This window comes from Pygoscelis adeliae, unplaced genomic scaffold, assembly GCF_000699105.1.
Source record: "Pygoscelis adeliae isolate BGI_AS28 unplaced genomic scaffold, ASM69910v1 Scaffold83, whole genome shotgun sequence".
NCBI classification, from domain to species: Eukaryota; Metazoa; Chordata; class Aves; order Sphenisciformes; family Spheniscidae; genus Pygoscelis; species Pygoscelis adeliae.
In genome coordinates this window covers 829564-846823 of record NW_008824467.1, presented here as the reverse complement: position 1 = coordinate 846823, position 17260 = coordinate 829564, and the positions used below count along the sequence as shown (strand labels likewise).

Here is a 17260-nt window from a genome sequence, read left to right as displayed (position 1 = left end):
GGTGCTGTTTGTCTTCCCAAGTCACCGTTACGCGTGAGGGAGCCCTGCTTTCCTGGAGACAGCTGAACATCTGCCTGCCGATGGGAAGTAGTGAATTAATTCCTTTGTTTTGCTTTGCTTGCGTGCGTGACTGTTGCTCTACCTATTAAACTGTTTTTATCTCAACCCACGAGTTTTCTCACTTTTACCCTTCCGATTCTCTCCCCATCCCACTGGTGGGGGGGTGAGCGAGCGGCTGCGTGGTGCTCAGTTGCCAACTGGGGTTAAACCACGACAGAGCTGAAGGGCCATTATGCAGTTTGCTGTCTCCAGCAGCCATTATCTTTTGACTGGCAGTTTCGTCAGAATCTGCTAACTTATGGAAATGCACCAAACCTCCAAGCTGGAAGGTACAAAACATCAGCTTACTCAAAAAGCTTTTGAAGTGGATCCAACAGCAGCTGGACTGCTGAGGCTTTCCTGCTTCCCGGTGTGATACAGGGGATGCCCGCACCGTGACAGAGGAAGAAGGATGAGCACTCTCACTATCAGCTAGGTAACTAATTCTTTTTTTCTTTTTGCTCATAGATGCATGAATTGAGAGTTACGGGTTATAAGTTACAAAACCTTACGACTTGAATGGTGAGTAAGTGAATTCACACGATAGACAAGTCTGGGAAAAAGGGGATTGAGCCCCTGCTTGTTTGTTGTGTTTCTTAATGAGCTCGTGAAATAAAGGTTAAATCACAGAGTACATCGTCCTGTAAATCTGAGAGACCTAAATGGACTGTGACAGCCATTCTTACAGGAAATTCTTGGTTACCCCAATGTTTCAGAAATCTTTTTAGGAAGATAGAACATAAATATACTTCTACAAGAAACAAGCATCGAAGTGATACATTACTTACTTCAGGGTCCAGTTTGAGATGGAGCCATTCATCTAGCTTCAGTAGTGCCAAATTAGCAGTTGTTTTGTCCTCCATCTCACTATCACTGTTATCATTAGATACCCCATCCCCTGTATAAAAGGTGCATTAACATTTCTACATTATTTCCACTTACATACAAAAAACTGAACACTACTGTATTACCAGCAATAAACCCATTTTCCTTCTAAATTTTATTTTAAAATGTAAACATTTGTAAAACCACTTTTTATTTTCTGCAAATACACCTCAGTGAAAAGTCTTTGCTTCAGTTAGCAGAACTCAAGTATCCAGACCTGCTGAGGGCCCTGCTATGTAAGCACCTGTATTGGTGTGATCTGACCCACTCAGGTACCTTCATCAATATCAACAAGCTATTATCAAACTTTTGCCTGAAGCTGTTTGCAAAACCACACATTGCTCTATGATTTATTTCCTAGTAAAACAGCAGATTTAAAGATCCATTAAGAAAAAAATAAATTATATATACATATGGCTATTAAGTAGGATTCTATTTTTTTTTTAAAGTGCAATTCAATCAGCATAAACACTGTTTTAAGAGTAACAGTTTAAGAGCAAGACAGGAAAGCTTCAAAAATAACTTGGACTCTTACTTTGATTCAAACTAATATTTCTAGAGAACTGGCAGCAGGATAGATTATTTTTGCTTCTATTCCTACAGCACTCCATTTCAATTAAAAAAAAAAAGGAAATTTATATATATTCCCTATTACTTGTAGTTAATGGTATAGCTAATTGCCGTTAAAAGTTATCAGCAGAAAATAATCTTTAAAATGCATGTTTCAGCTGGAAGCAATATGAGTATTTGCCATATTGATAGTTTCTAAATTATTATTCAGTTTGAATAATCTGGTTCAAAGTATCAAATAAACTGTCTGTAGAAAAAACATACATACTACACTTTTCAGCATTAGTATTGTCATTAGACATTCTGTTTGCATTTTTTATTTCTTCACAAACTATACTGTAATCTCTGAGATTTCAGAACTATGTAAGTATAATTTATGGATATGAATCTATAATAATTCACAAAACTGAGACATTTATTACAGAGCCTATAAACTATTCTTAAACAGCTACAGGAACTATAGCTCTGTCATTTTAAGAATTAGCCAATATATGTATTAAATATTCTTGAAAAATCAGCCTTCCATATCACATACTAGTATTTACCAATGGAAACATTCCAAATCCAAACCCCACTATACCTCGAAAGGATGAAGGTTCCTGCAAAGCATTACTTGGTAATCTAGCTGGTCCACAGAAGAGTGACACAGTGACAGGTGTTACAACAGAACAGCATCTGATATTTGCTATCCTGTGAGCTCTCGTCATTTCATCATATATAAGCCAGTCTGTAGGGAGTGCCTGAATGGCTGCAGCTTGCCCATTTGCCGGTGGAATCTGTGCAAGAGAAAGTAAGACTAGGCTAGTTTACACTCTATTTGTAATTAAAATAAATTTTAACATATTTCTTATTTTATATATGTAGAAATAAATACATAAATATTTATATGCACATAAACTTATACATACAAATAAAAAAGTGAGAGAGAATTCAACCAGACTCACAGATTATCCTACCACCTTGAAACAAAATACTTCGCTTTAAAAAAGGATCTAAAAAAAAAAATCGGTTTCAGAGCAGAACTTCTTCCTGCTATTACAAGCAGGGATTGTTACAACTTTAAAACAGTTTCGTAACTAGGTTTTTTTTACCATTTTGCCTCATTCCATCTAGAAGGAGAACTAACTGAAATAGGTTTTGATGAAATAATATTGGAAAAATAAACTAACTCCAATTCTTTATCAACTGCCAGGAAAAGTATTTTCTAAAAATGTAGTGTTTAATGCACATGCTGCTTTTAAAGTACTGAAGAGACATTTCTAAAACATTTGATATAGTGCTCTTTTTCATGAACTATAAATTCAAAGCCATTTTACCTTTTTATACTGAGGTTGACTAAGAACAGAGGTAGGATGAAATCGCACTTTCTTCTCCTTTGGTCCAGTCAAAACCAAGCTCTCTCTATCTACATGCACTAGATTGGGATACATCCCAGCCACTAAGGCAGCTTTAACTACAGCCCAGTTTTCAGAGTTAGTATTAACATCTCTAATATCGGCTCCTCCTCTGGCTCTAACAAAACCTGAAGAAAGAAGAGCACAAAAATGTGTTATATTTGCTTGTATTTAAGATATACTTTTTTGCCTCTCAAAAGGAATTTGGGGCGGGGCGGGGAAGTGAAATAAACTACAAATTTGTTCCATTTTTCACCACCGCCAACCTTAACAGCACCAAGAAGAAACCATTGTACTGAAATCCTTCCTGATAAGGAGTTTTATACTAACAGAGAATAGAATTACTTTTTACAACCCAAAGACATTTCCTACAGAAATAATTCATTAGAACGTAAAAATCCAAGGAAACATATCTCACACTGAAAGCCAGTGGCATGTGGAACAATCAGGGCGCTTTCAGTTAGATCAGCGGCTCCCCAGCCACACTTCCTCACTCTAGCATCTGCACCATGCCCAGCACGAATGTGTACTGGTCTGTTTCAAATTAAGGCAAATGACACCAGTGAACACTGTTCTTGTTACAATTTGTATACACTTGTACTAGGTATACACTTGACTCCACAACTATGTTAAAATTTTTTCCAAGCTATTTACCCGAGGCTCTAAGCTGGCCAAGCAACTGTGTTCTCATTCCTATGATGATTTCCATCGTGGCTTGAGAAAGGAAGTTCTTTTCACAGAAGGCTCTCTCCCAGCCATCACTGCGTGCCTTCTGCCATGCCTGTAAAGAATATTTTTTTTACATTTGCCTATTAATTAGCTAAAATTAAAAAATGCACCTTTTTTAAAAAATGACATTTACAACAATAAAACGAAGGCAAAAACCATTCTGAAAGAAGGGAAATGTATCAAACCAGATTTTTTTTTCTTCTGGTTAAGTACAAGATTCTCTTTACCCATTCCCTAAATTTAAAATAATGATCTTAATATAATGATCTTATAATAACATAATGATCATTATGTTAGTTATCAGTGTAGCAGGACATACAGTGGCACCTTGTTGGAACATTCAGAATTTAACCAGGTTGGAAAACATAACCAAAAAATCTGACAAAAAGCGTTCCCTCACAAATTTATGAGTCCAATACACAAGAACGCCACTAGGCAAAAATAAAGTTTCTTCTCTAAAGACTTAATCGTACTCTATCATTCTACATCCAACTTGATTGGTACATCATTTACTTTGATATGTGATCTATTGTGATTAGTACTCTTTCTGAAGATGAAGTAATACCTGGAAAGCCCTGAGAAGCGCCATATGGTCACTAAATGTTCCTGCAGTAAAACGTTTTCTACACAGCATGGCTGCACGCTTTTGAGAGGCCAGTGTAGGTAGGACAAAAGGGTCTCGATATGCAAGAGTGCAAGCAATAGTAAGAATAGGATCCAGGCACTTCAAAACAACAGCACACAACACCATTTTACCAAGGTGTGGCTCTACTGGTAATTCAGTGAGATGATAACCAAGTTCAGTGAGGTCTTCCCAAGGGTCCATGGCATCTATTGTCTGTTTTTTTTTTTACAAAATTACTCTGCAATAAAAGCAGAAAGGATGTGAATACTGGACATTAACTAGACTTGTTCCCAAACGCTAAGAAAGCAAGTCAAACTCTTAACAGTTTGAGGTGAGATTTTTAAGCACTCTATTCCCTTAACATGGAAAAATACATCCATGCACGCAAAATTAAAATAGATAACACACAAAAACTCAAAGCATCCTTAAGTAACTAAACAACAATCTCAGTACAAACAAAACTCAGTAAGATATGTTGCCACACCACAAATATAGAATCAAATACAATTCCCATCTAAATGTATTCCTCTGCTGACCTTAAGCATTTGCACAGCATTTCTCACAATTAAAGCTGGTGGAGGATCAGGAGCTTTCATAAGAAAGTCAACAATTGGACAATTAATTGGAGCCAGAAGTTTTGTGTGTAAACAAAGCTCCTGCAAGTTAAAAAGCAAGAAGTGTTGTTTGAGGGGGGGGGGGGGGGGGGGGAACCAAACAGTTTTTTGAGTTCATAGTATGGTTTGATGATAAAGCATTTTTTAAAAGTTATAATTTCTAACTGAACGTGCACCTGAAGTGGCATTCTTAGAAGTTCTGGAGTCTGAAATTCCAACATATTCTGAAATCGGAGCCTGCTGAAGAGACGGAAACAGACTCCAGGCTGACAGCGTCCAGCCCTTGAAAATAAAATATGGTAAGTTGTTGAAAATTAGAATTTCTTAAAAAAAAAAAAGACAAAACACCACCACCACACACACACTTAGAATGGAAATGTAGAAGCAGGTCTAAGAAAAAGATAATTTTGTCGTTAAGTGTAAGTCCCACACGAGGTGAGAGTGTTCCAGTACATGGATTATTTTTGATAGTATGGAAATTTGTTACTATAATTTTACCCTAACTCTGAAAGATCTGGAGAAAAAAAAATAAGGCCTATCTAAAAATAAAGTGATGTGGGTTTTTTGCTAACCTAAGATCAATCCAAATCTCAACTGTCCTTTGCTGTAAGGAATATAAGTCGTAAACTTCATTTCTTCCTCTTCACAAACCACAGATAGTTGGAAGTTACTCTGGGAGTAGAAGGTAGAATGAAGACCAAACAATTTGTGAGTGAGGGGACAGAGACAGCAAATGCTCACGTTCATGCTCAAATTCCTGCAGGTCAATGCCAATATCACATCACCAAACAGGCATTTGTTGCTACATATCCTCAGCCCTCACCCAGTGTTGGTAAGAATATGATGAAGGCCTGTTAAGACATGAGTAGTTTGGAGAACGTCAATAAGGAATCACTACTCAATGTCTCTTTTAATATAGGGAAGAAGGGGCATCAATTAAAAACCAGCAATAGGCAGCCCTTTGCCCAGAGGTAAGTTGTGAAACACCTTATTGGACTCTGTGGCTGCTGGTGCTACATGAGAGAAAGAGGAAGGAGAACAAGTTCTTGGGGGAAAAACAACCTAGACCTCATAAAAGCTTTGGGAAATTCCTGAGTGTCACTTTTCTACAACTTGGGAAATTAATCCAAGGAAATACATGCTGACCCTTACTCTTCTGCAGAGAATTACCATTGGCCATTGTCCAACACAATAGTGGACTAGGCTAGTAACGTTACCCAGTGTGGCTGCTATTACGTTGTGTACTTTATCCTTAACATACAGGACAGTGGATATCTGCAAAATAAAATTCAGTATGAAGCATTTATTACCTGCCTTTTCTCTGGATAGCACTGGCTTTTGAAATCCACACCATTTTTAGCATTGTAACACAACTCAGTGCATCAAAAGACTTCTATAAAAGCAAAGTAAGGAACATAAAAAGATTGAATAGGGTACATGAAATAAAAGTTACTAATGATTTAGATCATCAACAGAAGTTCTCTAGGGAAAAAAAAAAGCAGCAGCAGCTTCTGGCACAAAGGTATGTTCTAAAACACTTAGTTTTGAGTGAATTTATGCTACCTCCTTCGCAGTATCTTTGTGCTACACAGTTCTCTAAATTAAAGTTTTCTAGTCAATAGGTAATTGTAAGTCAATAGAAGACATGGATTGTGTTTTGTGGTATCACAAACCAAGCAAAAATATGTTATTATATTGAATAAAGTTTTTCTCGTCGTCTCACTTGGAAATTACATCCTTGTTTTCCTACATTTGATGCAAAATTACCAAAAAAAAATGTATTACAATGGGAACTTCAGAAATTTGGTGTGCATATCTCCTATGAAATCCAATTTTATTTTCTAAGCCATGTACTAGGTCTTAAACTGCCTCATTGTATCACTTTCTTGAATAAGTAATTAGGGAATGGGCATTCAACACATCAAAAGCAATGCTTAAAAATTTAATGGATTAGACTTGGGCTAGACACAATAGTAGGACAAAGGGAACTCCCAGTGTTCTCTGAGTCTCAAGAAGATGGCAGTCTAAACTGATGGACTTGTTTTAAAAATCAAACAGAAATACTAAATTAACAAAAAAAAAAGGATATAGATATATCAATATATCAACCTGTAATAGCTTTTACAGGGTTTTTAAACAGCCAGCTATTTACAGTATTTGTCATAAAACAAATGGATGTCAAAACTTCTCAGTGAGTTTTGTTGCTTGACATGCACTAGCTCTCAGCCTACTACAAAAAAAAAAAAAATAGTTTTCCAAAATTTATGTATTACGTATTTTAAAATAACACTAGGAAGTTTACTGCCCAAAGAAAGTTAAGACAATCATACCTCTTTCATCTTGCCTGAGTCAATAACAAATACAACATCATTGACCGTTATGCTGGTTTCTGCAATATTAGTAGAAAGAATCTGAAATAAAAAAAAAACAAACGCCATAGTAACTGTAAATGCAAAGACAAAATAGATCAATATAATATCTGACAAAGTCCTCTGATACTTGCTATTTTGCGGACGCCAGAAGGTGGACTTTTAAGCACCTTCTTCTGATCCAAAGTCTGCATATTTGAATGAAGCATGAAAACTTGGTATCTAATGCAAGACAAAGAGAACATTTTAGGGATCTTTAAAAGAAGCAATAAAAACTCAGGACAACCACAGAAACTACAAGTTTTACCTGTGAACATTATCAGCAAATCTCTTGTCATCAAAAAGAATACGGTCCCTCAGGCTAACTATCTCATCATATCCAGGAAGAAATATTAAAATTGCTCCTAAAAAAGAATTTGGTTTGCAGAGTTAAAGAGAAAATTCACTTCAAATATATGTCAGTACTGCGTATACTAGCACTCGGAAGGTTGTACCTATTTGGTATTACTGAAAAAAAGAGCACAATTCATCAGAAGCTGAATCCACAGCAATTTATTGGGAGTGTGTGTATATACCTACCAGCATCACAACTATGACAGATGTTATAAAGTAAGTGCATAATCAGGTCCAGATCCACTTTTTCATCATCAAAACTGTGATGATAAGCTTTCAACAGTTCTCTGTCCTCTGCACTAAGGTCACTATCGCTTGTTTGGACCAGGGAACTTTCATCTAGATTTCCAAATTCCACTGAAGCACTAAAATATACAAATACACAGGCCAGAGTCAAGGTTGTTTGCTTTGGGTTTGCATTCAGCCATCAATTCAAATTTAGATCAAGACCAACAAGACTACTTGTCTCAAATTTTAATTTAGAAGTGTACCAGAACAGCATCTCCACAATACTATTACTGTTCACTGGTTTAAGTGTTAACCCCAGCAAAGCATGCAACTTCAATTTTTAGCGTTAACTTTAATTTTGTAATACTTCATTGAAACGCAACCATAAGCAAATGTGACAGAACTCGAAGTATAAAGACACTATTTGTTTATCTATTAAATGAAAAATATTTAGAAGAAATTTATTTTCCAAAAACTTCCCTACAATAACAGTTAAGCAGGTATTACACTAACAGAAACTACACTAAGAGAAATCAAAATAATATAGATACCTACAAAACTGTAACTAAACTATGATAACTGTAAGTTAACCAAAAAACAATTCTTGAATGGCCTAGTGTACATGTTACTCATATAAAGTTTCTTTAATATGGCTATCATGTATCAACAATATACAGATAAAAACACACAATAGATTTGTTTCCAAAATAAGCATCTGAAATTAAAATGGTACATCATATAGAATCAGCATCTCCTCTGCGTATTTCTTTAAGTTACTATAGTCACATCCTGCCTAGATATATAATCATGATAGGAATGCCCATATCAAGATGATAAATCCTACAGCACTAGAACTATATTTATCCTAGGAGTTGTGCAAACATAATCACTATGATACTAAATACAAACAAACTTTTTTTTAAATAACTGTTTTCTCAAAATATTCCTATTCTCAAATAAATCTTGCTATTCAGGCCAGATTTTAAAATAGAAAAAGCTAAAAACTGTTCTGATTAAAAGACGACAAAACATAAATTTGCCTTCACTGCGTTATACAACTGTTTCTGCAAAGTAGTTATAGCTTACCTGTAGGACTCCAACAAGTCAACAACCTCTGTCTGTCCAAAGCGCTTAGCCCAGTCCAAAGCCATCCTGAAAGAGTTGCATAAAAATCCTTATTAATTTCTCACTTCAAAAGATACATATGAATAGCACGTTACATGAGGAGACAACTGACACCACACTTTTCTATCGATTTCTGCCATTATTGTTTAATCAGTGCAGTTATTGTTGGATCTGCAATTTCCCATTTTAAAGTGCAAAAACAGGTGTAATAGCTGTATGATTTTTAGATAACTGCAATTCTTTACCAAGAAAGAATGCCAGTTTTACACAGAAGTACATGCAAACATGCAGAAGGAAATGAGGAGAAAGAATGTGCTGTTCCTTCAAACACCACACACCAACGTGCAGAGATAAGCCATGCCTTTTTGCAGTACCCTTTACTAGCTCCTTTAAATCATCCCAAGACGTCATACCCCAGACGTTTTTTCTGCAAAATGTGTGAAAATATTGGGCTTTTTGATGTCTTACGGAAGTTCCCCTCCTCACAATGCAGTTCACTCTGTCTTCCTTTTAAACTGCATTCCTTCCCAAGTTTTTCAAGTAGTACCACCAAATATCAGATCCCTGGAATCCTAATTCTTATCTTTCCATATTACAATTATTTACTATAGTTTCCATTTATATGAAGACACAATTCATGGCCACAAAAATCTAAATTTTTACAGATTCACAAATATTTTTACATGATACAACATATTTACACAGCAAAGATCTTTCCACCTGTAAAACACTATTTTTAAATCTGATATAGGTTACTCTCTCAAAATAAGAATCACCAAACATTTTGGATCTAATTCAATCAACCCAGAAAGAAAGATTCCAATTTTTCTCCTAACCAGTGTGTTAAATCAGACTCACTGAAACCAAGAGTGTATATCCCATATTCGAGACCATTTAATTAAGAATTCAATTTAGAATTTACAGAAAACAATGTGATAAACAGAAGTTAGAAACTTAGACTGCCAAAACCTATTAGAGCTTACAGTAGTCTGATAAGTCAGCAAATTAGTTTAGATGTTATAGAGATTTCTTCCTCATTTGTATATTGACAAATAAATAGATCTTTCAGTTTATCTGTCTGTCTTTACCAGCCATTGGATGACTTGCAGTGGATACTTGCTCCCATACTGATCAGTTGTTCTACTTGACTCAGAAAGCCTCTCCCTGAAGCAATCATTAGGGCAGTTGCACTGGTTTCACTGTGCCTATAATCAACTAAGTACCACAAAAAAAAAAAAAAATCAGCAAAACCAATACAAACATTGTTATTTTTTCATCTAAACGTAGTATGACTTTCAAAACCCAGCCCAAAGAGAATTTGTTTCCTCTCTTCATCCCACCAGTCAGTATATATGAATTTAACACTATTTTAGAAACATATTATAACATGTCAATATTTCAAAACAAGTACAACAAGAAGTAACTACAGAAGTCATTAACTCTGCTAACTCTATTCATTTTTTCAACAGGCATCAGAATTCAAAGGTAACATTTGAAATTGGAGATAAAGCAGACAGAAATTCAAGTCATTTTGTGGGTTTTCTTTTCCCTTATGTAGTAAGATGAGAAACATACCACTGACATTTTCAGTTAAAATGAGATGGAACACCTGAGCAAAGGAATCAACATCTTTATGCAACCAGATGTCAGAAAGACAAGAATCCATTTCTTTTATTAGCCACGGTTCAAGGCAATTTGCATCTTTTTCAGTCTGAAGAGAAAAAACAGTATTGAAAGATTAATCTCTTCAAAGAGTTGTCTTTATTCTCATATATTAGACATGAAGAATTTGAACAGTTAGTTTTCCAAGTAACAACCAGAAATACAGCATTCAGGTATCAGTTAAAGCATTTATCGTGTCATATGCAAGTACTTTAAACAATGGCAATCTAGCCATTTGATCTAAACAAAAGTTATGTTTATCCATAACTGAAAAGCACACTTCAGCTAGAGTAGTTCATGCTAATAAAAAAAAAAAAAAAAATCATGTTTTAAAATATATTAATATCCTTCTAGAAACTCTACAAGAGTAATATCTTTAGAAAACAGTTTTTAAAAGGGTAGAATAATATAACGCAGATTTAAACATTTCTTCCAACAAAAGGAAAAACTTACCAGTTGATTAAATACTGTGTCACCACCATCATCCAACAGATTATACTCTTCAGTTGCACTTGGGACAGATCTTTGTCTCTGAGATTCCCGTTTGCTATTATTTTCTCGAGCAGAACACCACTCAGTAAGAGTGCTTTGCTGTTTTTCTTCTAGAATGCATAAAGTATTTCCAAAAAAAGTTTTACAGTCATCTTAATTATCCACTGTTTTCAGTTACAAAACATAGTAAGTCACAAAGTTTTACCTATTCAATCTCTTTTATTTAATCTAGACCGCTGTTACCAGTCCAATATAAATTATATGATTAAGGGCACCCAAAGTGCACCATTGGAAACATCTGCTATAAGAACAAGGTAAAAAATAACATTTGGGTGCTTAACCCCCTAAGTCTCCAGTATTCCAACTTACTGCATTCAAACGAGCTTCCTAAGTATTTTCTACACAATTCTCAGTCCAGATCTTTATCCAGAAGTGAAACACTGAACAGAAGTGATATAGCTCCTGCACGTAACAACTGATTTTTGTGTACAAGTAGAAGAAACAGTAGAAGACACCAGGGCCTTAACTGAACTTTTCTATCCACAGTGATTGGAGCTGAGCACCACGATAAACATACAGTTAGGATTTTACATTATAGCTTTGGGTTTTGCCTTTTTTTTTTTTTTTAAATACACACTAGGATTATTACCTTCAGTTGTCAGGAAAACTTCTCAAACAATATATCTACTTAATCAATTGAAAAACAACTACATTAAGTTCAAGTGTGTTAATGCTTCTGAGCTATATATATTAAATACATCCATGTCTGAAGAATGCAGTGAAAAATGTTACTAATAGGAACCACTTCTGTGCAAGATGTACAAAATCCTGCCCTCTTTAATGGCTGCACTTTAATTTGCATCCAAAAGTCAGCACATAGTATCTTCTGCTTCTATAGTTTTCATGTGGGCAAAGCCCCCAATTATATGCAATTCCACTCCATAATAATTAGAAAAAATGTAACATTTATCAACTGAAAGCAAAAAGAATGTAACCATTAAAAGAAAGTGAAAATACTTTTTTAAAGTTACATAATCTACTTCAATAACGTAAACACTGAGAGCTTAAAGATACTTGCTGTCATCTAATCATGTCTCATTTAATATTCTGACTTTGAAATTTTAACAGAGAATCATCCTATTTAATTGTTCAATGAATGAGACTCATTGCCAGCCCTAACAATTAAGAAGTCCACCAACCTCGCTGCTTCTCTTTTTTGTACTTTACCATCTCTTTGTTTGTATACCCAGTGCTTCGTAAAATGTCCTCCAAAAACATCTCTTTAACCTCAAAAGGTCTTCCTTGTACTGAAAGTATAAATAATTCATAAAATATTAGATATTCCCTAGCTTAATTTACAATCTTAATCTTAAAAAAAGCATTTTTATAGACACAAAAAGTGAATTAAACATTATTAGGGCCTGATTTAAGGAATTATTACTTTCCTTGAAAAGTCTTATAAGAGTACCTTCACTGGAGTTTATTTTCTTAAGATTATTGGGCCACAAAACAAAACGACATTTCAAAAGGGAAACGCTAGCTGGGTACCTTGTTTCTCATTAACCTCTTCAATTCTATTAAGTGTTACAGCAAGAGATGCTCAGAAGATTGACAGTTATTAATTGCAATTTTATCAAAATGAGAAAAAGAAAATAGCCATTTTTGTTTAGGGTTACAAAAAAGAATTCACTGTTAAGACTGCCACCTGGATTACAAAATATAACAGCAATTAACACAGCTTTAATGCAAGATCCCACAAGCAGATTGCCACCTTTGTATTAACTACTTTTTTTTCCATGAGAAGTATATAAGGAGATGGGCTTCTCTCAATTTCCTCAGTCACTTCAGCCAAATCTGGCTTTCTTTACTGAATACTTCCTGATAAATGAAATATTCCAATGGTCTTTATCTCCTAATAATTTACCCTGATTTCTTTTTCAATATCACTGTTTTCTAGACCTTATTTATGGACATTAAAGGACTCTTTTTCACAGGAAGAATTAAAAACTCTAGATTTTAATTTCCAGTCCCTTAGCAGACATTTGCCATTGCTGAGTTTAAATCACCTAGGACTTTTCTTCAGAAAGAACAAGCTACAATTCACATACTTTTAGAAGCTGCCATGGAGGAAGTCTTCCACCACTAATCACAAACTCTGCGTACTGCAGGAGCCCACAACCACAAAATGTTGGTTTCTGTGGTCAGGATTTTGTCAGCTATATCGTTGAAAGAGAATCAAATCTTTTTCATGACATTAACAAAGTATCTAAACCCACTTCTTTTAATTCTTAAATTCTCAAAAATGGAAAAAGGAAAGTGTCTTTTCAATTGTGATTAACCTGTGAAGACTAGTATGTAATAACAGTATAACCACTGAGGTAAACTGGAGAAAGAGATCGTCACCAGTATTTCCTGAATAAACATAGTGATCTAAATGAACAGGAAGCTACAAGAAGAATAAACTGGAAAGCCACACAACAATTATAAAGTTTCCCCTCAAAAAAAAATTTGGAAAACACTGAAATCATGTGTAAATTCCAGATTCCCGCCTCCAACAAGTTGCAAGCCTTATTTTATTAGGCAGAAATTCAGAACTGGGAACTAGAAATAAACACTTCTATCTGTAAAAAAAAATAGATTTCTTTTTCAGGAACATTCACTAAAACAAACCCATGATTTGTAGCGAAGATTTTAAAGAAAGTGATCCTACCCATGTCCTGGGACTGTCCAGCTTCTTAAAAAAAAGCTGACATGCAGACAGTCTACTTGATTGTTTTGAAAAGGAAGCATTTCTCTTAAAAGCTTCTTTTCAAAACACATTATACTTAGACATCACTGTTGAAAAAGGAAGAGGACTGCGAGGTGCCAGAAGAGGTCACTGATGCAGAAAACTTGCAAGCCAGGACGGTGAGGGGTAAGGGGGGGAGCATCTCCACCCCCTATGTCTATGTTTTACCTCTACTAAAGACCAGTCAAATGAAATTAAAACAGCAATAATGATAACTTTTCTTTGCATTTGAATGTTATCTAACTGCAGATTACTGAGTCTGAACATAAATTAACATAAATTGCCATGTCTTTTCTCAATGTTTACCTAGATTAACAGCTAATAATTTCCTGTAAAATAAAGAATCATGTGATTAAAACATGAAAACCCAGTTTGCCTAGGACTGTATTTCTGAAGTGACCAAGTGCAGTTATCTGTGTTTCATCCAGTAACCAGCAGCAATCTCTGTGAGGCCTGAAGAACTAGAATCTACTGGAATTAATTAATATATAACACACTCTTGTAGATCCTAGGGTCTATATCACCATGGAGATCAGCACTTTAAGAACCTTTTCCTGCTTCTTGAACTGAACATGTTGGGGGCCAGGACATCCCTGCACTTACAGAACTCCCTGTGATAAAAACACTTCACTCTTAAGTAGGTGCAAATAGTTAAGAAACAACAAAAATGAACAAAGAAAGAACAGGCACTGCTGTAACTCTCAGTATTTTTATCATGTTCCCTTACTCAGAATGGTTTGCTACAGCTTAATAAGACCTGTAGTCCTAGGGCAGGTACAGTCAGATTTAAGACTTTACGTAAATACTTACTGTGTATTACTGGGCAACTTCCAAAATACCTAATAAAGAGATTTGCATCTAGAGCAGCACTAGAAATAATTAGTTTTAAATTAGTCTGGTTTTGCAACACATCTCTCAGTTTTATTAACAAGAAGTCACTGAACCTATCCCTCTCATGTACTTCATCCTGTAACAAAAGAAAAAAAAAAAACGCAACAGATAAACATCACAGATCCAAGATTATAACTTTTCACAAATATGAACTTTTTTAAAAACTAAAATGTATAATTTGCTGGTATATTACAGATGCATTAAAATGTGTAAGTCTAGTTTAAGTAAGGATTTTTTTAAAAACTATCCAAAAGTCAAAAAATATTTCAAAAACTTTTTATAAAGATATCAGAGCAGACTGCACTGGTAATGCACTAGCCACATATACCTTGATTTCAGAGGTTAAAGTGAACTTCTGAGACTTTTCTAATTCTTGTATTTGAATCTCATTTTCAAGATAATGACACAAACCACAAATCTTATTTTAATAAATTCTCAGTTCACAATTGATGAACATTTAAAGAAATGTATGATACCACATAATCAGGAAAAAGTTAGATTGCTTAGATCCATTAAGTCATGCACAAAGCTTATCATCAATTAAGGCACATGACTGATTAATCATCTTTGTTGGTGTGTTCTTCTGTTTTGTTTTATATTACGAGCTTATGAAGCAGGGACCCAAATACAACATTTTTAGGCTGAAGTCAAGACAATCATTCTCACACTTTTTTCCATTTTGATAAACAGGCAGGCACCTTATATTATCATGCATTTTTCTGTCTTCCACAGTGGAGAACTTAATTTTGCGCTAAACATCCTGGTTCCACTGCCTTAACAAACTCCACAATAGGAATATTCACATAATCATAAACAAACGCACTTAAATAATTTGCTGAAAATTAGACTACTTATTATCTTGAAAACATATGGGCAAACAAATGGACTGCAAACCTGGTATTGCTAAAACAAGTACATGATACAAGAAATTCTGACACGCTCACATTGAATCATACCTACATAAGCCTCCCTAAGGCTTTTCTGCTTTCTGACAGAGGAAGTTTGGAAAAATTTAGAGCTCTGTCCTCCACAACTGCGTCATGATTCCAAAATTAATTAATTATTGACATGAACCTAAAATAAGATACTTTTACAGAAAACAAATGTATGTGCTACGATACTCAGTAAGTCTTTGAAGTTAGTTCAGATTCTAACCAAACAAAAACACCTTAAATGCTCATCAAATTAATAAAGAAAACTAGGATCTCATTTTCCAATTAACAAGTAATACATACTGCTCCACCTCACATGAAATACAACAGGATTCTTACCACAATAACATGGGTCACAGTTGATAGAGTGCTGTCTCCTGCCATTAGCGTGCGAAGTAGTATGCCATTAGTGCAAAATGTTAACAGTGTCTTTGGAGAAACCCTGTTGAACAGTTCATAAAGACACTTCAGTTTTTTGCACCATTTAAATGCTGCTAGCGTTCCACTACATACTGAAAATTAAAGAATTGAACAGCTGCTCACCAGAAGTGGAATTAGATTATAGTTCTCTCACCAAAGAATTCATGCATACTATTTGTTTTTAAGCTATGCTTATTCCTAGAGAGGTCCTAAGGAATCTTAGTACTTATGCTCCAAAACTTCAGACAATGGATTAATTAACAAAGTGAGATTCAAATTTATATAAATAAATAAGCAAGTGAAACAGAACCTTGAGAACCTTTCCATGTTGTTTAGTTTACTGGAAAATTCAGTGTGGATTGCTTTGGAAAAACAGGTTCCAATTCTTCGGCATAAGCTTGGATATAGTCTTTGTATTTGCCTATACATGGTGGGTTGACCCTGGCCGGATGCCAGGTACCCACCAAAGCTGCTCTATCACTCCCCTCCTCAGCTGGACAGGTGAGAGAAAATATAACAAAAGGCTCGTGGGTCGAGATAAGGATAGGGAGAGATCACTCAGCAGTTACTGTCACGGGCAACACAGACTCAACCTGGGGAAATTAATTTATTACCAATCAATTCAGAGTAGGGTAATGAGAAAATAAAACCAAACCTTAAAACACCTTCCCCCCCACCCCTCCTTTCTTCCCAGGCTTAACTTTACTCCCAAATTCTCTACCTCCTTCCCCCAGCAGTGCAGGGGGATGGGGAATGGGGGTTGCGGTCAGTTCATCACACATTGTCTCTGCCATTCCTTCCTCCTCAGGGGGAGGACTCCTCACACTCTTCCCCTGCTCCAGCGTGGGGTCTTCAACATGAGTCCTTCCCACAGGCTGCAGTTCTTCACAAACTGCTCCAGCGTGGGTCCTTTCCACGGGGTGCAGTCCTTCAGGAACAGACTGCTCCAGCGTGGGTCCTTTCCACGGGGTGCAGTCCTTCAGGAACAGACTGCTCCAACGTGGGTCCCCCATAGGGTCACAAGTCCTGCCAGCAAACCTGCCA

The 17260-nt window shown here is 35.6% G+C and overlaps 1 protein-coding gene across 1 annotated transcript in view; it reads right to left on the bottom strand.

The window, feature by feature from the left end:
• The window catches only part of YTHDC2 (YTH domain containing 2), a 40310-nt gene that overhangs the window by 13747 nt on the left and 9303 nt on the right, over positions 1-17260 (bottom strand). Inside the window, exons 5-23 of the mRNA XM_009321092.1 lie at positions 16136-16238; positions 14784-14940; positions 12385-12492; positions 11147-11295; positions 10607-10742; positions 10120-10246; positions 8993-9058; positions 7865-8043; positions 7593-7689; positions 7420-7507; positions 7247-7327; positions 6227-6309; positions 5093-5198; positions 4839-4958; positions 4243-4515; positions 3603-3729; positions 2871-3076; positions 2135-2330; positions 888-997 (exon numbers count right to left, since the gene is read on the bottom strand). Coding sequence (XP_009319367.1) covers positions 888-997; positions 2135-2330; positions 2871-3076; positions 3603-3729; positions 4243-4515; positions 4839-4958; positions 5093-5198; positions 6227-6309; positions 7247-7327; positions 7420-7507; positions 7593-7689; positions 7865-8043; positions 8993-9058; positions 10120-10246; positions 10607-10742; positions 11147-11295; positions 12385-12492; positions 14784-14940; positions 16136-16238 — 2512 coding nt within the window. The remainder of the gene's footprint in view (positions 1-887; positions 998-2134; positions 2331-2870; positions 3077-3602; positions 3730-4242; positions 4516-4838; positions 4959-5092; positions 5199-6226; positions 6310-7246; positions 7328-7419; positions 7508-7592; positions 7690-7864; positions 8044-8992; positions 9059-10119; positions 10247-10606; positions 10743-11146; positions 11296-12384; positions 12493-14783; positions 14941-16135; positions 16239-17260) is intronic.